Raw genomic sequence first — 21,706 nt, forward strand, 5'->3', positions numbered from 1 at the left:
GAAACAGAACAGCAGGGATTTATTTATTTAGAACGCTTAACAAGTATTTAGATTGGTTTTGGGAAGCTACCGAGCATCCTAAAGGATTAGAGAGATTTTCTTTGAGAATCCTAAAAGCCGGCCAAATTCCAGAAATATTTAGCAAGGAGATTAGCATGACACCTTTAAAGAAAGCATGCTTAAAAACCTAGTGTGACCGCAGCCCAATAAACATAAGAAGTTAGAAAATCATTTTTCGTTGTGTAATTGCAAAGGAATTCAGAAATATTGGGGTTTTATTCCACACCCCTCGCGATGCAGTACTGCGTTTTAAGGGTGGACTGGGAATGAGCCTTAGCTACATCATACCAGGAACCCATATTGGAATCGTATCTGGAAGAAGACCAGGTCTGTGCGTACTTTGCTCAATCTTTCCGATATTTTACCATGTCTTCTTCCGAAAGCGATGTGTCTAATGCGAATGGTAGTTATGATTATGAGTCTGAAGTGAATTATGCTATAGAGGTTGAGGGAAACGAGGAAATAGGTGCCGCCGTGGCTGCTGATGTCGATTCAAGTACGGACGATGATAATGGCCTACTCAAATACGATTCTGTTGCGGACGAAGAGTACGTTCAAAATTATGAAAGGGCTATTCAGGAAAATCGAGAAGAAGAAAGCATCTTATCAAGACGTTTTGAAGGCATTGAACAACTGGACTCTTGGTGAATTTTTAGTCAAAGACTTTCTACCTCTAGAGACTGTATTTCTACAAACCGGAATAAATAGGCACAGACCAAAGTAATGACGATATAGAGTCACGTCGCCCCTTATGGAACGATTTCAGTAAAAATTGTTTCCTCAGCTTTTTGGTAAGCTTTTAAAGTGCACAATGGAGAAAAACCGGGAATTATTATTTGCCTTCTTTCCTTCTACCTTTATTATTCGTCAGTATCAAATCAGATTTTCGTTGAGCCATTTGTTTTCAAATTCAGGGTAAAGAAAAGAAAGTTATCCTCCAGTTTGGTTATCTTACTAGAATGAGACTTTATCACATGTCACATGTTCATCCACTCATGAATTGTTGAGAAACACAACAGGAAGCCCACCGTTCCATCAAAGAAGCCACTAGGCCAATGAAAGTGCTCCTGATAAAAAATCCCGGTGAATGAAAATTGTGCAAGCTATTGTTTGGGTTTCAACGAATATTCGTTTTTGGGAGATGAAGAAACACGTTGTGGGGGTTGGTTTTGTTTGAGCTAAAAAGCGGCCGAGTGAATGACCAAGAAAGTTGAGGTTCAGGAAATAAAGAAGGGTCAAAGGTCTAATGACAACTTTTTCGTTTACATACCGCTTACTTTTAAAATATTCTCCTAGCTTTTAAGAACAAAATGAGTTCAAGTAATTAGCCAATAATTAGCAAAGAGTTCAAGTAATGTCGTCAGCAAAATAATTTCGCGTGTTTTTTGAAGATAAACCAAACTAAACTCCTTCATATTTAGTTTTATCACTGCACAGTCAGAATTCATGAAAAAATTGAATTGTTCCATAAGGGGTGATGTCACTCTATTCGAATGTGGGCATGAGTGTTTTTCCATCTCATATTAATGTATATAGGAATCTAATTAAGTTGAATATATGAGTCGTTGGCATCTTAGGGCTTATTTTTCATTTATTCTACATTCGAGCCTTAAATACTTGATTACTGAAATACGAGGTGCAAATTTAACCAATTTACACCAAAATCAAAGTATTTATCGAAAACTATAACCTCAAATAACAAACTGGTTGAAGGGGCCCCCTGAAAAGTAAAACTTGTGGGTCTTTGATTGAGCCATATTCCCCTTTTGTACGTAATTTACAAAATCCAAAAGTGAATACCTAGAGATATAGTAATATAAATGTTTATGTTAAATAGTTACGGATAACTGCCTCAGATCTATAAGGATTATGCCTTTTTCTTTAGGTGCAAATGTGGAAACTGTGCTATAGACAGACTTGCAAATGCCAGAGAATGCAAATGCTGCACTGAAATTAAAGGTTCTATGTTATCATTGACAACTGTTGAAGAAAGGCAAGATATTGGCGAACAGACTCCAACATGTGTGTTTGAGGACCCTGGGTTTAAACCAGTGGTCCTTAGGGGTGATAGCACAGGGCTTTAAAAAACGACAAAACAAGATACAAGCTTACTGGATTTGAAAATAAGTAAGTGCATTGTTTTCAACAACAAATTGCACTTTCACAAGTATACGTATCCAAAGTTAACAGAGTATTATATACAGTTAACACATTTTCTATAATCCTTAAGGCTAAAGTTGTTGGGGGTACCATAGATTTTTTTCCTTTCTTTAAATTAAATCTAATGTGTGATGGTTTTTTATAAGGTTCAATATATTTCATTGTGTTGTGAGTTTTTATTACAAAATAAACATCATTCAGTGTTATCTTTTTCCTTCAGGTTCCTACGAAGTATCTCATACAGATCCTTCACGAGGTTGATACGCGGTCGCCTTGGAAACAAAAGAATTCCCTTGCCGGCCTGTGCATATAATGCAATTCGACAAGAATTTCCAGTTTTGGCAGGAAATGCAAAGGGGTTTGAGAGTAATAGTTCAGAGTAAATCTAAGTTTCCAAAAGTAAATTCTTCTCCCTGATACTTTAATACCTTTCTCAACCATACAATTTTAATGTTATTTATTGGTTGGACAGTCGACTTTCTTGTGTCCTTTCATCGGATGCTTACACACAGAGCATTGAGGCTTTGATCTTTGCTTTGTTGCAGTTTGTACAATTTGGTTAACTGTCATGAAAAAGAAGAAGTTTCTCAATGCTAAGAGGTACATTGTATATATCTGATTGTATGTATGTAACATATTTTTGCTCTGCAAATCAGGATTATATAGCGTGGATTAAGAAAGATGCTTTTATTATTATAATATGACTTTAACCGAGGATATGTTTGATCAATGGGTTATGAAACAATTGCTGACCTGTCATTGTTGGCGGTACATCAGTAGCAACTAATGATTGACTCATTCACGTACATCAGTACCAACTTTCAACATCCTTTAACTCATTTACTGCATCCTGTAACATTGTTGGTGACTTGACGCCATCAAGAATGGTCTGATAAATGTCTTCCACCTAATTTGGCGATATAATTCAGTAAGATATTCCTTAATACAGAATGCGAGAATCCTTAATTCTGATCCTCAAATTTCCTGGATTGTCTATTGCCATTTGTTTTTATTTAATTCAAAATTATAACCTTAACTGCAGCAGGGCTGTATTAGATTTTTTATTGAGTCAAAGTGAAATTCTGTAAAAGCAAATGTGTAATTAGAAAACTTTCAGAAAATTAAGTTTAATGTTAATTGAGAATTTAAAAAAGGAATTCTTACCAAAATTTTGTGCCACTGGAACATCACATACTGTTGTGGTACCATTTTTGAATTTTGGGTAGGCTACTTTAATCTGCACAGACCCATTCTTCTTTCTTTATACATCACGGTTGACATTATAATTGAAATGTATTGCAGCTAGAGCATGCCTGGAATTATCCAATTTTGATATTTTAAAGTATATACAAAGTTATTTGAAGTTTTTATTTACACCTCATGAAGCTAATATAAATTTTTTTCAAATCTCTAAATATTTGTGAAGAAACCTTTTGATTTCAGGGATTCTGAATCTTTATCAAAACTGACTTGTATATTAATTTGTTACCTGCGGTACATTCCAACATATGAATAACAAATCATCTTTGGTGCAAATTGGTTGACTACAGAATGAAAACCTTCCAAACAGCTAGTCTGCGCATCATTTGAAAGCTTCTTTATGCCTTTTAGGGATCCTGGCTTTGTCGGGGCATTGCAGACTTTTTCGTATGCATCAGAATCTGCAGTTAAATGACATGTTGATAAAATGACAGATAGGTGTAAGATTTGCATTAGTACTGTACATTGAATGAGCTTCTACTTTCGAATGATTAAAAATTTAGCAATTTTCATAACTAACCTTTTAACAACCATTTGCGCTTTGTTAAATCTGGACGATGACTGCAACTACTGAATAATGGGTCGGGTAGATTCTCGTGCTTATTTAGTATGTGGCTTAAAAACGCTTTGTACTTGGCAAGTATCACATCACCATTCCCATCCATGGTTGTTGTGGCACTCCAATACACATGATTAACCCATGATTCTATCCACTCGTTGATGACTTCACAACCCTTTTCTTTGCCAAGTTTTGTTAACATTTTATTCACTTCTGAAGTCAAAAATAAAAAATTAGAAGATTTGCAATTGTGCTAATAATGGTAAGATTTGCAATTGTGCTAATAATGGAAGGAAGTTGTGAATAATAATAAACAAAAAAGAAAACACTCTTTGAAAACGTTTGCAAGGCAATTATACGAAGAAAGCTGTTAAACATACTTTTTGCAACATGCCAGATGTCATAACGATGAATTATTTCTGGATGGTTCTCTTGTATAAAGCTTGATATAACTATGTGGCGATCTGAGACAAATTTGGAAATTGGGACATCTATCAGTAAAGCCTCTAGACAGAGTTTGAATCCATATAATTCCATAGCACTGCTGCTACCAGCTTGATTTCTCTGGAATGTAAATTATGTACAAAGTACTAGTACTAGTGCCCAGTCAAAGAGTAAAAAATTCCATGAATGGGGACTGGGCATTAGTACCCCTTTCTAAAAATAGAACAGGGGGCATGTTTGAGAATTTTTCAAATTTTAATCGTTTTCTGCACATGAAATTATCTGTACCTACCAGATTTTCTGTTGCTATGTGTTTCTGGACGATAGATAAACGTTGAATCTTCTTAAGGGGACTGGGCACGAGAACCCCCATCTAAAAAAAGGGGATGGAGGCAATTTTCAGGATGGGTCCAACTCTCATCTTTTTCAGCGTGAGAGTGTCTATGTCTGCCAAATTTCATGCTTTTATCACAATTTGCACGGTGCATTGTATCACCCGCTGCACTACTACCTATGTGCCCTCTTTGTAATTTTGTGTGATCCACTTAACATTTTGTGTGAAACTTATAGTTAAAAATGAACCCTATACTGTAGCACATTTCTACAAGGATGACGTTTTTAGTCATAAAATAAAGAGAGACTATTACTTAACCAGTTTTTTCGGTTCAAAATATAACAAAATCAATTTCCAAGTAGGGGCATCAACTCATTTTAGATTCAACAGAATTAGCTTCAAATAGCAAATTTGATTAATATTTTGACATTTTTACCCTTTGGTGTTTGAAGAAAGTTGTGAACGAGATTGTGCAAAGATTCATGTGATTGAAAATCTGTCTGACTTTGAGATTGAGCCCCCAGCTAACAATGTTGACATACAGAGCAGGAAGTTGCTGGCAGGTATGTTAGTTCCAGTCATTTTCGGTTGACTTCTCCAAAGATATTCTTTCAGACATGCTGGGTTAATACAGTGGCTCCTAACAATCAGCATTGTTCCACATTTAGTTGCTTTAATGTTAGGGTTGTCACTCTTGCAGAAATGACAGAACTTGAAGAGCAACAAGATTTGAACCAAAAATGAGATGAATTTTGGTTCTGTCCAGAGGTTTCCATCTGTAGCTAAAAACCTGTGTTTCAGAATGAAGTAAATTTTAAACATATGCATAACTTGACTAAACAATTTGAAAGATATGTTTTCTTTGCTAATTATCTATCTGCAAAACTGCATAGAATAGTAATGTTTAAAACAAGAAACACTGCAATGTGCAGATAATAAACAACAATGAAACACAAGTGGATTAAAGATAGGTAATATTTTACCTCAGCATATGGGGCTTCATCAGAGCAAAAGTAATGGCATAGTAATGTCTGCGACAACTAAACCAGATTTTAAATTGGTGGGTAGTATACAATCATATTTAACATGTAAATGGTACTGATTAATTTACCTAGAAGCCTCTTTTGTGTCACTTTCTACATCGCTTTCTGTGTCTGAAGGATCAGATGGTTCATAAGTTGACATTTCCTCATCCTAACAATCAAAATCATGCTCCTCCAATGATTCATTATCACTTTCCTCAGAACTATCAGCTTCATTTGGAAGATCACCGAACATAATTTTTGTAGAATCACTCTTTTTAGGTGACCTCTTTGTTTTCCTTACTTTCCCTGAAATCAATGTTTCACCACAATAAAAATGGCTGGATTCAAGTGATGATCCATCCTTAGTATGAAATAGGCATCACTTCCAAAATAGGCTTTTCAGTGCTCTTTGTGCAATTTTATGATATTATGTTTGCACTCTTCTTTGCAAGGTTGCTACCTCAATTAAGGCTATAATGGTAGCACTTTAGTGGAGGGGCAAAGCCCTGTTCAGATCTTTTCAGGAGAGAGGGAGTTGGTATACCTGGACTTTGGACATTTTTTCCACAGCTTTTGTCACAGAGAGAAAAGTGAAACAGAAGCCTTGAAATTTAAAGGGCCAAATTAACTGAAAAGCTTTGTAGAAGGATTTAAGCCATTTAGAAGCCATTTAGAATGCAAAAACTTCTGGATCAAACAGAATCAATTGCACATTCGGGAAATAATTAGGAAAAACAAAAACCTACATTGTAGTAAAAAATTTTGTGATAAAATTATTCTTACCATAACACCAAAACTGGATTTTCTTTCAGTCTTCCCTCTATCCCTAGACCTCCCTCCCTATTGAAGGGTTTGACTGGTGCAGTTTCCTGTTTCAAGTTTGTTTAGCAAAAATGCCCACCTATTTTTTAAAGTTTCTTCAAAGATAAAAACTGAATTTGAAAGTGGACGTGTCCATCATTTTTTAGTCACCTTAAGGTTGTGACACAAATCCAATCATAATCTAACAACCCACTTCTTGCCATTTAAATCCGCCCATGCTTCTTAGGCTTCCTCCCAGACCCCCCCCCCCCGCATTTTTCCTATTTTATTTACCCTGGTAATTATGGAATGTTAACAAAAATTTATTTACAAATTTGAAAAAAAATATTTTTCCTGGCTGATTATGGCTAAACTGGGTTCTTGAAGGCTACTTCTTTTATAGCATTCAATAACGTTTATTTCTCCGAAAGAATGTGTGACTTAAAAACGTGTCAGTTCTTTTCTTATCCTTTATAAAACCTTACTATGATAAAATTTGAATTTTTTCTTGCTCAATATATAAAAATTTCTGACACGGTGATGCCACACCCACCCTTCTCTGACGTCATTGATTTCTATACATACATAGTACATTTGTTTGAACTAACTTGTCAATTTTTGATTTTTCAGTCTTTGTTTTGATAACAGTACCCTTACCTTTTGATGTTGTTGTACCTAGAAAATAATTAGGTGCAAGAGTTACAGGAGGGACGTGTTTTCAAATGTGCAAAATCATGAAAATCTACTAATTAAAAACAAATTTAACGTTAGAAATCTGAATAATTGTTTTCTTCAATACCTCTGGATTATATGATTCATTATCGATGTAGTTTTCGTCTTCCATTGAATGACCAGCAACATTTGGCTGTTCGTCGATTGCAGCGAGGTTATCTACAATGCCTGCCAAAAGTCTTGGAACACTTGCTACAATTTACGTTGTTTCTTTAATCTTTAATCTACATGTTTCTTTAATTACTAGTCAGTGTTACAGCAGTCAATACTTGGTTCGATACCATTTTTGGCTATAATTTTAAGACGATCATGCATCGTTGCTACCGTACGATCGATGATGGAGGAATCGAAATTGAAAAGTGTCTGCAAAGCCCTAACACGGAATTCTTCGAAACTTTCTTTTTCGATCTTCAAATATAATGCTTCTTTTACCAACTGAGATTTAACATTATTGAAAATATTTTCAATCGGATTCAAATCGGGTGATCTTGGGGGTATCTCTATGAGCTCTGCCCCTACATCGTGTAACGCATCGGTAGCGAGTTTGCTCCTCTGACTTGGATCATTGTCCATTAAAAAAATTAGCTTCTCTTTCTCCTTTGATATGGCACTACAATTAGTGTAGGATGTAAAGTTTTGTGAACAAATCTTGCAAATCATTCTGCATTGAATTTTTGATATTCTTCTGCAATGACAACGCTGTTTGTGAACCCAACACCAACTAGAAGATGGAGTCTCCGCCCTTCAGGTAAGCTTTTGGACCCCTTTGTGGTGTGCTTGAGACCTTCATTGGATCTTCTCCAAATTCTCCCTCTTGGTGTTAAAGCGTCTCTATAGGGGTTACGTTTGTAAACGAAAGAAACACCATCCAAATAGAGAAGGAAGTCGTCTGTCCAGAATTTCCGATCATATTTTTGAATTGCTTGCCTGGCATAACATTGCCTCCTCCTTCTGTCTTTTTCTGACAGCAAACCTTTTTGTCGTGGTCGTAAGCATCTATATCCATTTTCGTTCATTAATCGCACCAGGGTTCTGTAACTGACTTTGGTTACACTGCATTCTTTTGCAACATCATGTACAGTTACGTTGGCATTTTCATTCCTTAGCTGCTGGAATGTCCTTATGAATCGCTGCTTTTCTCTTCTGCTCATAATTGGTGGTCGGCCTGTTATCTTTTTTTGCTTTTTTATGGCCAAAGCTTCCTTGCATATGCAAACAACACTTGACGGCGATATATGACATTTTTTCGAAATTTCTCGATATGATAAAGAGCCCTCAACTCGCAAATAATATGCATAGGCTCTCGTTTTTGAGTTGATTTTGCCACTGAACACCATTGCTTCTTCTCGATTCTTGCTAAGGTTGCAATTCGCATGGACTTGAATTTATATACATTTCATTTCAACACAATTGCTTATGAATGCACGTCACTCTTTTTTGTTTTCTAATCCATTTGTTACTGAAAAATCAATGGAAGCTAACTGTGAAGTATTTGACGTAAATGACGGTCTTGGCCCTTTACGTAGGGATGTGTCGATTGGAAGAAATAAACAAAGAGAAGGTGTAGCCTGTTTACTTATTGTTTATATGTGTTGCGAGAGAGTTTCATCTCCTGTTGAATCGCTCTAATAGATGCCATAAGAAACCGTAAACAAATACAAATTATAACATAAAGATAATGGAACCCCACTTGAAATAGAGAAAATGCAACCCCCTACCATTATCACAATAAGGTGTTAAAAAACAGTTGTTTCGTCATCGGCAATGAAATCAGCGCCCTCGATTACCCTATGTTCGGACAAAGTTGCGGGTTTATGTCTTTCAGTTTGATGTATAAAAATCAGACAAAGTCTTGCCTGCCACAAGTCTTGGAACACTTGCGACAATTTAGGTTGTGCACGAGCTGCAACATCCCCTCCCCCCTTGTACAATGTTGTGCCACGGAAATATGAATAATCCTACATGTACAAGTGATACATTTTTACATAGCTATGGTTTTCAGCTAGCGAATCAACATTATATGCGGGGGAAAGGGAGCAACACCCTCCTTGTTGACATGGAAATAGAAAGGAACACGCGAATTCACAGAAATCTCAGGGTGTTCCAAGGACTTTTGGCAGGCATTGTAGGCCTATGGTTGAATCCGTGGTAGAATTCCCTTTGGCTTTGCCCAATGGGATTGTTCTAGACCCTAGAACAATATAAACAAATAATACCTTATTGCTCTCGTTCAAAATCTGCTACAAATACGACACAAAACAGTGCCTAACTTCAAAATGCGGGTAGCTAATTTTTATTTAGGCCTGTAGGCCGAAATGTTGTTGTAAATCTAACCATGAAAAGAAACACACCGCAAATAGATTAATGATCTTATTTGGCCAGCATTGATGTAAATATTAAATAAATTCGAATATATTTCATTAGACGACTACCCTGGTAAATCTAACATTGGAGAAAATATCGTGGTTTCTATAACCCCTACCTTTCTTCGCGTTCCGTCCGTCATCATTCCATCTCTGTCTTTCGCCGTGTTGTTTGACTCTAATATGGTAGGATACTGTACTACCCCAACTTCATCAGTAATAAGCCGTGGGCTTGTCCCTGGGAGCAAAATTTTCCTAGTGAAACTGTCTAGGGTGAAGTGTGCAGAGCAGATGACCGAATGTTAAGATGCTGTCCACTGATCAGCCCGTTTCGAGTTGATGAAGTCGATCCATCTCTTGCGTCTTCTTTTAGCCTCAGGGCGATCAACGTTGTTAAACAGCACTGGATGAAGTGCAATACATCGATTCTTATCGGGTATGTTACTGCAAGTTGGTAAAATGCACCTTGCCGGTGTCATATGCGTTTCGGTAACCTTATGCATTTCGGTCTGGGTACACAAACGCATGGCAATTTTGGTTATGCAAAAAGGTACCCAAGCACTTAAACAATAGGTAACCAAAACGAATGGTAGAATTTAGCATGCATTTCGGTCCGGGTACACAAACGCATGGCAATTTTGGTTATGCAAAAAGGTACCCAAGCACTTAAACAATAGGTAACCAAAACGAATGGTAGAATTTAGCATGCATTTCGGTCCGGGTACACAAACGCATGGCAATTTTGGTTATGCAAAAATGTACCCAAGCACTTAAAGAAGAGGTAACCAAAACGAATGGTAGAATTTAACATGCATTTTGATCCGGGTACACAAACGCATGGCAATTTTGGTTATGCAAAAATGTACCCAAGCACTTAAAGAAGAGGTAACCAAAACAAATGGTAGAATTTAACATGCATTTCGGTCCGGGTACACAAACGCATGGCAATTTTGGTTATGCAAAAAGGTACCCAAGCACTTAAACAATAGGTAACCAAAACGAATGGTAGAATTTAGCATGCATTTCGGTCCGGGTACACAAACGCATGGCAATTTTGGTTATGCAAAAAGGTATCCAAAGCACTTAAAGAAGAGGTAACCAAAATGAATGGTAGAATTTAGCATGCATTTCGGTCCGGGTACACAAACGCATGGCAATTTTTGTTATGCAAAAAGGTACCCAAAGCACTTAAAGAAGAGGTAACCAAAACGAATGGTAGAATTTAGCATGCATTTCGGTCCGGGTACACAAACGCATGGCAATTTTGGTTATGCAAAAAGGTACCCAATCACTTAAAGAAGAGGCAGCCAAAACGAATGGTGGAATTGGGCCTTTCTCTTTGAACTGCACTAAACCAAAAAAAACTAGTTTGTTTACGAAAAAGCTTAGTTGCAGACATAAATGCAATTTGACGCATGAACCCAGGTCATAATAAAAGGATAGTGAAGAAAATCTAGAAAAACTCGATTCAAAAGGTAATAAATATGTGATTTATAAAACATCAGCAGGTAATGTGAAAAATTAAAAAGTAAATTCAGATTTTAATTAAAACTCCATCACGTGAAAACTGTTGAATATCTGATGGCAGAAGTTCATCTTTCACACTGGAAAGATCGATCTCGGATCCTGTCACCTGTCGGATCCTGAAATATCGATCGAGTGTAAGCAACTTTGTTTGACACAATAAAAATAATTTCGTGCACCTTGGTGCCATTTACCATCGCGCTTGAGATAGAATGGTTTGGAGCTGTAGTGTCCGATCAGAAATCTTTGCATTGCTTGCTGCTTTTCCTTGAAGGGGGCCCTGCATGCTTCACACCTTTTGGCTCTTGTTTTTTTGCCAACCTTCACCATCAAATATCTATATTTGATTTTAATTTTTGAAGCTTTTGGTGTTGCTAGGACTTGTTGTGGAGATCCTGGAGGACTCGGATTTTCAATTGCTTTTGCTACTGCATGCACGAGCTCCGAAATGCAAACAGCGCACTCGAAATCTTCGTTGTCTTGGAGTTTCGTCTCTCCTTTGCACTTAGCATGGATCCATCTTGGGCATGACATACATTGTAGCTAGAAAAAAATGCAAGTTTCTCGTTCAAATTTGTTTTCTGATTTTTACAAAAATCTATTATGTGACGAATGAATATTTGTAGTTAACTTTTGGTGGTCAAAATAGATAGGCGATCAAAAATAGACTTTTTCCCGTTATTGTATCGTCGGGTAAGTACAGATGTAGAAAATTCCCTTATTTAACTGTATTATATAATTCTTTTGTTGAATTGATAGCCTTGAAGTCTAAAAAAAATTACAGAAAATTGCCCAGTCAAGTACTTACTGTAACATCATCACCTTCATAAAAGAGCAAACGCTGCACCATCCATTTTCTCTGCCATCTGCAGTATGAAAAAAAGGGTTGTGAAAATTCTTTACATGAAGATCCATTTGAAAAGCAGTCCGCTGGTCTGAAAGGGCTACAGTTTTAAATGAAAATGAAAATTTTCAAACAAAAGCAACAATTACAAATCTATACAAAGTATTATGCACATGTTCAAACATTTGCTGATGTAGAATAACTTTATGAAAAAAATCTTCAACGTTTTCACTTTCATATATTTTTGCAATTAAGTGAGAAATATCTCACCTGACGATGCAACAAGTAATTCTGCGATTTCTTTAAGGTATCTTTCCATGTCCGCAGTTTTGTTTGCAATGTTTGCGTGTCCTTTAGCAATTATCTGTTCTGCAAACTGATAGCAATACAGATAAATTTATTTTTCCATGAATGAGTACCACAAACAGAAAATTAATTTTTTCAGACAGACAAAAAACATACAGTCTTCTAAAATTAAGTGAAAATTTATTGAGCTAAACTCGCCTAGACTAACAGGTACCATTCAAATTTGCTATACTTCTTCTTTATCCTTAATACTTTTTGATACAAACACAAAGCATACCTTCATTGTGTAGACACCGCAGTTAAATCCATCAGTTTGTTTTGGATGCGATAGCGCTACGTATCTCCACGCAATTGTCAGTGCGTTGAGATATGCCACCCTGTTTCGCCAGAATAATCTAAACAAATAATTACAGTAGAAATATAGTCATTTAGGCATAGAAAGAGCCTTATCAAATTCATTATGCAGCAATTTAAAAATAAGCTATACAGTCAAATAAATAATATATGGGTATATTCTCCATACTTCCAGTTCTTCATGAGTGTTGCCACCTGACTTTGAAGCTCACCAAATGAATTAAGGAACATTAATGCTCCTTCTTTGGGCTTCACCATCTGCAAACAGAATAGAGATTATAGAGATTAGTGATTAAACCGATTTGTCGTGGAAGTTAGATGAACAAGACGACTTACATGTAAAAATTCAGGAAGACGAAACTGCGAATTTTTTCAGACGACTTACAACTAGAGTCCAATGACATGAATTCATGTTATTTCCACCAACCACAAAGTCGTAATCCTCAATTTTTACCTTTAAGAAAAAATCTGTGAGTGTATTTCCGAAAAGCAACAAAAATATTCGAAACTCATTGATGTATTTTATTATTCATCTATTATTTTGCTGAAGAGGGGCCTAAATTTTCTCTGACAAGCTGAGCTTTCGTCGTCAAGGCTGAGAGTATTTTTCATATTTTTCTACTTAAATTCACACGATGTAGTGAATGTAATCAAACAAAGGAAATCTTTTTTTATGAGCCAGAGTAAACTAATCTCATTTTCATTTAAGCAATTCGTGTTTCTGATTGGCCTATTTCGGTCCACAACTGGGTATTTTTATTTCCTAGCGTAAAGTTTTTGATCTATGTTCTGACGTTTTATACTCTGAAGAGTGTACTCTGAAGTTAGTTTACTAAAATGTTTGCTTTTTTCAAAGCCATTTTTAATTTTGGTACTACCAAAAGATTGTTTGAATTCTTACCTTCCTTAGCTTTTGCTTGTAGCACAGTCCATTGCAAATTTCGGACATGATGCAGGAGCCAATGACCAAAATCTTTGTCTGTGAAAATTTCCTTTATTGTAAATTTTTGCTTGCCCAGATAGATTTACGAAACATGTCTAGTAGCAATTTTTAAGCCTCTTTTTTACGTTTCTTTATGAATAACCGTTAAAGATAAAGGCTTTTACACTGCATAAAGCAATAACATCATCAAAATTTTGAACTGCTTTTTAAAAATTTGCAGAGTCATCAGAAAATTAGTTCCAGGTAGTTATGCACTTTATACTTACATTTTGGTTGCTGTATAGCCTCGACAGAAGAACCAAATACACGTCTATCACCTATAAGATAAAAACACAGCTGGCTGCTAATTGTTTCTGTAACATCGTTTTCTCACATTTGGCAACATCTTATATCATAGCCACTAATTTTTCGATTGAAATGAAGTCAAAAATTCCTAGTAGCTACAGGCTTTGCAATCACATAATATATACCATAATAAAATTTATAAAAGTTTGTTTCTATATATATTTCCATTCATAAAGTGTAAATTTTGCCCAGAACTCATGTAAAGTAAAGCATTTGTTTACACAGATCAAGGTTTTTTTTGAGCAGTTAAAAAGCACTATTTAGTGCAAAACCTGTGAAAGGAACTTTTTAATTTTAAAAAAACTTTTCTCATTAAAAAACGTAAAATTCCAATAAATTATTTGAATTGTACTTACCTCATCTGAAAGGTATGATTCGCCCTTCAGCTCTAGGATTCGGTTATCACTGAGGCTTATACCATTGATGTTGCTTACGCAATATCCAACACCGCTACATTCCCATATGGTGTCAACGACTAGAAATAATCACAAAATATTATGTTGAGCTGGGTTACAACATCCAAAATAGATGGCTAAAATTTTATTAAAAGGTAAAAGTATCTAGTACTAATTGTAACACCCAAGAACACTTGTTTAAACATAACAGGTTGGAAAAAAGAAGAGATAATTGAAATTGTCACTGTTAGGAGCGCAAGCAATTCTTACCAGCGTTGGGAGGCAATTCCTGTTTTCGTAGTGCCTTGTCAGATTGTCGTAGGTGGACACGTGGGTCGTCATCTTCTATCGAAATCACCTGCGATTTTGTGACAAACGACGAAGATACCTTGAATGCATACGCCTCCCCATTATCTTCATCATTCGTCTGGCTGACAACTATAGGCCCTCATCTTCCTTTTTAGGCTCGGTTCTGGAAACTATAGGCGAAGATTGCGCATTCATTTCTGGATAACCTTTGAGGTTATGCTCGAACTGTTCCTGATTTGGCAACATGCTATCATCTTCACAGAAACCAGTCACATTAGTATTATCTGCAAAAGCAATTTCAGAATCATCATTCTCGTGAATTCTTGATTTGCTCTTTTCCTTCATGTCCCGATCTAAAATCTCTTCAGCCTCATTCTCACCTTCATCGACAGTAGGATTTGGCACCAGATTATTTGTGTTATCTTCCGCGTTAGGCCTCGTCTCAGTTTTACTTTCGGTTTTTTCTTCTTCGAAAATCCAAGGTTTTAGGTGCTTTATGTTTTTTTTCACTTTTTTACCATCAAGGAAGACATGCTTTGATCCAACAATCTCCGAAATGGTATACGGTCCTGTCCATTTCTTGGCAAGCTTGTCTCCTTTGCGGGTGGTTCGACGAGCAGTGAACAGCAGCACCTTTTCACCAACAGAAAATGTAATGGCCTTCTTTCCATCAGGAAGTCTTTTTTTTCTGTAGTACTTTTTTTGCTTCTCTTGTGAAATCTTGATGTTTTTTTTGCAATCTCATCTTTCTTTCCTTTCACGTCATTTATCTTGTTGACGAAGGCAACAATGTCATCTTCTAATGGGAGCTGTATTCTCTTCTGCAAAGAGACATTGTTGTCGTTAATAGATGCAATCACTAATTTGCTTCAGCATTCAAGTGTCTAATAAAGCAGAAAATTTGATGCAAATAATAATGAATAATCATAGTGCATAGTTATTTTGGGAAGTTAAGCCCTCTTAGCTAAGGGTGTGACACCCCCAAACAGCCCCACCCCTACCCGCTACGCTCCTGAATATATTAGACCATGCTGGACATTTGTAGTTCACCTGTTTTGAGTTCAATCAATGTTCAGTGACACTAAACATGAGTCAAAAACAGATTGCTGTATTCTCTTCCAATAAGGCCAATTTACAAAATTATAAAAATTGACTTATGCTCTTAAATAATCTAACTGAAAAAGCTAGAAAACAGATACCTCAGATATATCACTAACGATCTCCGTAGTTTCGATTGGTCGCAGGGCTTCTCGGCCATACATCAATTGAAAAGGAGAAAATTTTGTGGTAGAGCTTTTTGTTGTTCTGATTGAAAACAGTATTGGGTCAATAAGCTCGTCCCAATGATCAAGGGACTCCTCCTCTGAAAGAAGCTTCTCTAAACGCCTTAAAGTAAATTTAAAATATAGATTCAAAAGTGAATTAATAGAGTTTATGATCCTCAAAAATAAGCATTTTACTCCAGAAAATATTTTATTGATAGAAAAACAAGTTAACATTATAAAACTCCACTTTAAATACCGTAAAAGCTCTATTAAGGCCCCATGCTCTTTTGTTCTTAACTTTTTAGGGTGTAAGCAATGCGATTGCTAGGGAGGTATGCAGGCCTCATTTGCCAACAAAGTGAGTGAGACAACCTTCATTTGCCAACAAGTTTGAATATTCATCGAAAAAGCACCCACACATGGCTTAAAATTCTCGTTTTTGAGAACGTTGTTCGAAATTGTTTAATTTTTTTTTAACTTTTGACCGATTTTCTATTGAGGCTCGTGTTCTATGAAATTGTTCTTCTAAAAAAGAGTTTTTTCGACAACAAAGAGGGCACCAAGATCAGGAGTATTAAAATCACAACATGCTGCATAATAAATCAACTCTATACCTTTTTATATTCTGATTTGTCCTTTCGTCTAAACCATTTGTCTGCGGATGGTATGCTGCCATCATCTTGTGATTAACGCCAAGAATTTGGTAAAACTCTTTGTTCAACTAGTAAAAAAGAAATAGCCATTTCTTGATTTTTATTCAGCCTACCGATCTCTATTGGCGTAAATGTAGAAAATAAAACACGATGTCCGCTTTTAAGAGGTATTATTGTGGAAAAAAGGATTTGGGAACGATGTCAGAACTCCAGCAATAACAACAGAAGCATAAAAATATAAAATATAAATGTACATATCTAATCATAAGGCAAAGGCTGACAAGAGGAAAATCTTTCCACAAGGGTGCTACCCAATTATATCGAACCACTCTTGGTGGAAATCGAACTCCAGTTTGCTGCTTCAAAAACCCCCACTCATTCCACTGAGCCAAAGGGCCCAATATATATATATATTTATGTTTATATATATTTATATATATATATATACCTCCTGACTGAACATCTCCTGAAGAGTGAGTTACTCACGAAACAGGCTTGTAGAGATAAACCATGTAGTTTTACTTTCTTCAATCTATGATATATAACGCTCTTTGTGCTAACGTATTGAGCAATGTGCTACGGAAGTATCAAAAGATAAATTTCTATATATATTCAGTCTTTGTAATATGAGGCGTGCAATCGCACGCGCACACCTCCACACACGCACAAATTGTCTGAGGCGTGCTAATCATCGCACGCGCAAAACAAAGAATTTGCCACAACAATTTTTAAAATTGCTTATGTTTCGAAGATTTTCAAAGCAGCGGTAACTCAAAGTTGCCAAATTCAAAGGCAGTTCTGTCGTTGTCCAAGGTGTTGTTAAAGTATTCCCATACGGGATTTATCAATAGCGTCAAAAAGATCGCTTAACAGTTAATACGACAAGATCGCAAGTACCAATTTTATGTCCATATTATCAGATGGGTCTCAAGCCAGAAAAACTGGTCGTGAAAAAGAAATGGTCCTTATCAGATGTGAAAGAAATGGTTAGTGTATTTTATTCAATTTTCATTGTGAGTAACCATTGTATTTTCTTGCTTTGCGGTTGTACTTGAACCCCTACCTGGCCCTACCTGCGAGCAATCTATAAAGGAAAGTTGAATTATGCAAAAGATAAGAGGTTTTTTTCAAGATCTTTTATTTTGGGTGTTTAACTTTGCCTTGCCCCCCCCCCCACTTTCAAACTGTGTCGGAGCAGATGGTTACACAATCTGTTACTGATAACATGCTACATAGTAAATTCCAAGTTGCTATTGATGTTTCAGGCAAGACCACAATTACAAGTGAATTTACACGTACAGGAGACAATTTACATCAAGAGGACAATCGCAGCCCTGTTACTGTAACAATGAGAGAAATAAAGAATGTACACATAGCAGTAAAGGAGGAGGCCCTGCGCCAACGCAGTGTCACAGGCGAAAAACTAATCAAAGCAATGCAAGAACGCCTGAAAACATACGATGATGGAGTGTTCAGTACAATGAAATGGTTTGATCAAAAGCAATGGAACGACAACAAGGATTACGGGGTCCCAGAGATCACTGCTTTTGCAGCTATTTTCAAAACCCCTCTTAGCGAGACAAAGTTTGACGTTTCGAAAGCTCTCAAGGAATGGAAGTCATTCAAAAAATACGTACAGTATAGGGCTTTTTGGATTGAGGCAAGAAAGCTGTGGAAAAATACGCTTTCTTACAGGGCAGACGAGTACCCAAACCTTTGCATTCTGGCAAAGATAATGGTTGCAATATCTGGCTCCAATTCATCTGTAGAGAGAGCGTTTAGTATTCTCAGCATATTATTGTCAGATAGAAGATTGCGAATGTCACATAGGGTTATGGAGATGAGACTTCGCATCGCAGTCAATGACATTATATGGACTGACGAAGAAAGAGATAATATTTTGAAAAGGGCAACGGAAATCTATCTTTCGAAGAGCAGAAAGCGAAAACTGGATAAGTGCAACAGTTTACTGAAGAAACCGAAGCTAGATAAGGAGGAGGAGGCTGAAGAAAGCTCTGATGAAGAAGAAAGTGACGATGACTGTACTTATTTTTAAATTATTTTAAACTTGGTTTTGTGCTCAAAGAAAGTGTGTTAATTTCGACGTTTGTGTCATTTCTCTACCCATTCCTTCTCATTTGATTGTTAGCTCAATTCCAAAGGAATACGACGGTAAGATAGTTTTTATGAATATCCGCTAAGTTATCCGCTATGTTAACGATGCTACTGAAGTCAGTGACGCTGCTTGGCAATGTGTCGACGGATGGTAGGGTCTATCAGTAATAAGATTTTTTTTCAATCCAGATTTCTTTAAGTGACTAAATAAATTTAACATCTTTAAAAAAGAACAAGAACAGTTTCTCCGTCAATTTCCTTGGTTTCCGTTCAGTTAATAACACAAAAGGTCTCCTTAAAAGCAGTTCTTGACAACAGGTATGAGAAACAACCGATCAAAAGCGGTTCGCATCGCACGCCATCGCACGCGCAAAGTAATCAAGGCGTGCGAAATGCCGCACGCGGCCTATTTTCATATTACAAAGACTGTATATATTTATATATATATATATATATATTTATTAATTATCATATTGCTGTCTAGAGTGCTCAACTTACCGGAGCGATTAGATAGACTAAAATAAACAGACTATTGTGACACAACTCTGAGTTTCATGTGTAAACAATCATCAGGTGTATAAAAGAACACAAGCTAACGGCAAGCAAGATATAACGGTGAAAACGAATAATCAAACACAATCAAACGAAGTTAATTGTGCAGAGTGATAAATCATAACAACTACATTCTAAGATCGAAAATTGCTAATCAAAAGTTTGTTTTGGTGTCTACATTGGCTTATAAATTCTGTTCTATTATTAAGTATTTTATTGTCCCCTAAAGATTGAATTATATAAAATTTTTCTGTTAGGCATAATTTACAAAAGTTGCTTCTAGCTGTGCTTTTTATTCTCTTGACAATTCTCCATTTAATGGTTGGTATCTTTCCTTGTTCCTTCAATTTCCAAATATATTTTGAAAGTTCGGTATATTTTAATATCTTTCGTGTTTAAAATCTTTGTTATGGTTAGCATATCGTAGTTTGAATGTACCTTCGGTGAGGCCAATATATTTTTTCTTTTCATCATCTTTATCGTTGCTAACTGTTGCTTCATATATGAGGTTGGGTGTTAAACATTCATTTCCTAATGGGCAGTCGTCTTTGTTTTTGCAGTTACATCCATATTCTTCCTTGCTTTTTGGGTTTAAAACAGATTTGTTGTGTGAGGATATTATGGAACCTATATTTTTCATGCAGCTGTAACTAACCTTGATTGTGTTTTTATTAAAAATTTTAGCCAGTTTTTCATCATCAGCGAAATGTTTCTTTACAAGCTTTAAGAAGATTTTGCCCACGTTGGTTTTGACATTCCTCGAGTAGGGTGGATTAAACCAAATAATTTTCCGTTTGCGCTTCTTTTTATCTTCATTTTTCCTTTTCTCGGTATCTTTGGGGATGTATTTCAAATTGTCGTTAAAACCACTTTTTCTAAGAGCTCCTTCATATACGGTCATTTCTCTTCTATAAATTTCTTCAGTTGATGATAATTCTGATATCCGTTTGTTGATGCCTTTAGGTAGTTCTTTTAATACTGTCGGCGGGTGATTAGAATGTTTGTTGATGTAGACAGGATTGTTATTTGGTTTTCGATATGGTTGAATAGTATTGTTTTGAAGGTCCAGGCGTATATCTAAAAAGTCTACTGTTTTGAGATTTGTCTTAATTGTAATAGATAGTCCACACTCCTTGAATATTTGGATGATTTTCTTTCTTTTTTGGTCAATGTTTGGTCCTGATAAATTCCTTACAATACCTAACCCATCATCTCTGTATAGCCCAACATTTCCGTTACCCATTACTGAATTTAATTTGTTTAAGATGTAGGTACCAACCAATTCACAAATTTCTGCTCCGTCAAAACAACCCATTGGTACATCAAAATCTTCGTCGCCTTTCTTCTTTACCCATGGGATTCCTGAGTTGAAAAGTAATGTTTTCCTTGATTTCGATATAATGTCAATTTCTTTGTTTGTAATATCTGTTAGGTTTTTGGCATAGTCTATAGCTTTGTTGAATAGTTCAGCAGATATTGATGGGTAAAATGATTCTATGTCAAAGGTGATGAACTTTACGTCTTCTTTATTATTAATACTGTTAAACCATTGGATAACTGAGTCTGTATTTTTCCATTGGTGAACTTTACTTGCTGTGATGATCTCATTGTTAATTTTATCTAACATTGTTTTGCTAATTTTGCCAATGTCTGATTTGGTTGGGTTTATAAGTCTGCATGATACCTTGGTGGGGAAGTTTTCTTTATGATCTTTGATGGTGATATAAGCTTCTTTGTATAAGAACTAGTAAATTGAAACTCAGGCTCGTTGTTCTTAATTTTTTCCATTTTAAGCATTGAGGCTGGACTGTTGTTAAGTGTGAAAAATCGAGAAAAATCCCCTAAATCCCATTTTCGAATTACACTTTTTAAGGGGGTTTCATAAATTTGTTCAAATTTAAAGTTTGGCTGTAATTCTGCCTCAGCTTGTTCTAAATTATTTCTTCGAAATGGTTCTACATACAACCAAGGAAAGTTTGGCCTGTTTGACTAAAACGAATATACAAAGCTTGACCTCAAGTTATTTAATTTTTGTAAAAAAAGAAAAGAGGGTACACAAGCAACTGAGTTTATGGATACGGTTCTTGTGCTTTGGCTCCTATATTCTTTGCATTCCGGTTTGGTCCGTATTGTTCAGAATGTAATGAGCAATCTAACTAATTTTTAACAAGGCGGTGCTAACTACAAGCGGTGCTCTGATTTCCTTTATATAGGAAACGCAAAGAGAGTACAAAATAAATGGCGCCGCTAGTTTGCGTGATAGGCAAGTGTGAAATATTTTGTTCGGGAAGCACTGTGTTCCATTTGTAACGCACATTGTGTCCTAACATCACACCATGATAAATCAACATGATTTCGCACAT

General features: G+C 36.0%; 5 protein-coding genes across 5 annotated transcripts; 2 read left to right on the plus strand and 3 right to left on the minus strand.

Moving 5' to 3' along the window:
* Positions 1–426: 426 nt before the first annotated feature.
* On the plus strand, positions 427–17,374 carry LOC135695305 (uncharacterized). Its single transcript, XM_089115435.1, has 4 exons — positions 427–704; positions 845–851; positions 1,917–2,141; positions 2,364–17,374. Exons 1-4 carry the CDS (start codon positions 427–429, stop codon positions 2,601–2,603), a joined length of 750 nt encoding a protein of 249 aa, XP_088971561.1. The 3' UTR covers positions 2,604–17,374.
* Positions 3,706–4,576, minus strand: LOC135695253 (uncharacterized). Its single transcript, XM_065214248.2, has 3 exons — positions 4,420–4,576; positions 4,001–4,252; positions 3,706–3,881 (listed from the first exon to the last, which is right to left on the minus strand). Exons 1-3 carry the CDS (start codon positions 4,574–4,576, stop codon positions 3,706–3,708), a joined length of 585 nt encoding a protein of 194 aa, XP_065070320.2.
* LOC148957367 (uncharacterized) lies at positions 12,052–14,675 on the minus strand. Its single transcript, XM_089115470.1, has 8 exons — positions 14,411–14,675; positions 13,976–14,026; positions 13,668–13,745; positions 13,152–13,220; positions 12,936–13,024; positions 12,690–12,807; positions 12,377–12,482; positions 12,052–12,128 (listed from the first exon to the last, which is right to left on the minus strand). The coding sequence occupies exons 3-8, from the start codon at positions 13,713–13,715 to the stop codon at positions 12,067–12,069; spliced, it is 492 nt and encodes a 163-aa protein (XP_088971596.1). The 5' UTR covers positions 13,716–13,745; positions 13,976–14,026; positions 14,411–14,675; the 3' UTR covers positions 12,052–12,066.
* On the minus strand, positions 15,265–17,210 carry LOC148957368 (uncharacterized). The gene is made up of 4 exons (XM_089115462.1): positions 17,125–17,210; positions 16,638–16,744; positions 15,958–16,144; positions 15,265–15,579 (listed from the first exon to the last, which is right to left on the minus strand). The coding sequence occupies exons 1-4, from the start codon at positions 17,137–17,139 to the stop codon at positions 15,265–15,267; spliced, it is 624 nt and encodes a 207-aa protein (XP_088971588.1). The 5' UTR covers positions 17,140–17,210.
* Positions 17,375–17,480: 106 nt separating the features above from the next.
* On the plus strand, positions 17,481–19,590 carry LOC148957369 (uncharacterized). The gene has a single exon (XM_089115459.1). It carries the CDS (start codon positions 17,875–17,877, stop codon positions 18,730–18,732), a length of 858 nt encoding a protein of 285 aa, XP_088971585.1. The 5' UTR covers positions 17,481–17,874; the 3' UTR covers positions 18,733–19,590.
* The last annotated feature ends 2,116 nt before the right edge of the window (positions 19,591–21,706 follow it).

This window comes from Rhopilema esculentum, unplaced genomic scaffold, assembly GCF_057945365.1.
Source record: "Rhopilema esculentum isolate cy_ngs unplaced genomic scaffold, ASM5794536v1 HiC_scaffold_31, whole genome shotgun sequence".
In the NCBI taxonomy this organism is placed as follows: Eukaryota; Metazoa; Cnidaria; class Scyphozoa; order Rhizostomeae; family Rhizostomatidae; genus Rhopilema; species Rhopilema esculentum.

Coding starts and splice junctions, on each gene's coding strand:
- LOC135695305 (XM_089115435.1), top strand. CDS start 427: ATGTCTTCTTCCGAAAGCGATGTGTCTAATGCGAATGGTAGTTATGAT. Junction 2,142..2,363: donor GGGGTGATAGCACAGGGCTT/TAAAAAACGACA, acceptor ATGGTTTTTTAT/AAGGTTCAATATATTTCATT.
- LOC148957368 (XM_089115462.1), bottom strand. Junction 16,145..16,637: donor ACAAATCAGAATATAAAAAG/GTATAGAGTTGA, acceptor ATTTACTTTAAG/GCGTTTAGAGAAGCTTCTTT. Junction 15,580..15,957: donor TCGTTAGTGATATATCTGAG/GTATCTGTTTTC, acceptor GTCTCTTTGCAG/AAGAGAATACAGCTCCCATT.
- LOC135695253 (XM_065214248.2), bottom strand. CDS start 4,576: ATGGAATTATATGGATTCAAACTCTGTCTAGAGGCTTTACTGATAGAT. Junction 4,253..4,419: donor CATCTGGCATGTTGCAAAAA/GTATGTTTAACA, acceptor TTTTGACTTCAG/AAGTGAATAAAATGTTAACA. Junction 3,882..4,000: donor GCGCAAATGGTTGTTAAAAG/GTTAGTTATGAA, acceptor ATTTAACTGCAG/ATTCTGATGCATACGAAAAA.
- LOC148957367 (XM_089115470.1), bottom strand. CDS start 13,715: ATGTCCGAAATTTGCAATGGACTGTGCTACAAGCAAAAGCTAAGGAAG. Junction 13,221..13,667: donor ACAAGCAAAAGCTAAGGAAG/GTAAGAATTCAA, acceptor TTTTTCTTAAAG/GTAAAAATTGAGGATTACGA. Junction 12,483..12,689: donor GCGGTGTCTACACAATGAAG/GTATGCTTTGTG, acceptor TATTGCTATCAG/TTTGCAGAACAGATAATTGC.
- LOC148957369 (XM_089115459.1), top strand. CDS start 17,875: ATGGTTACACAATCTGTTACTGATAACATGCTACATAGTAAATTCCAA.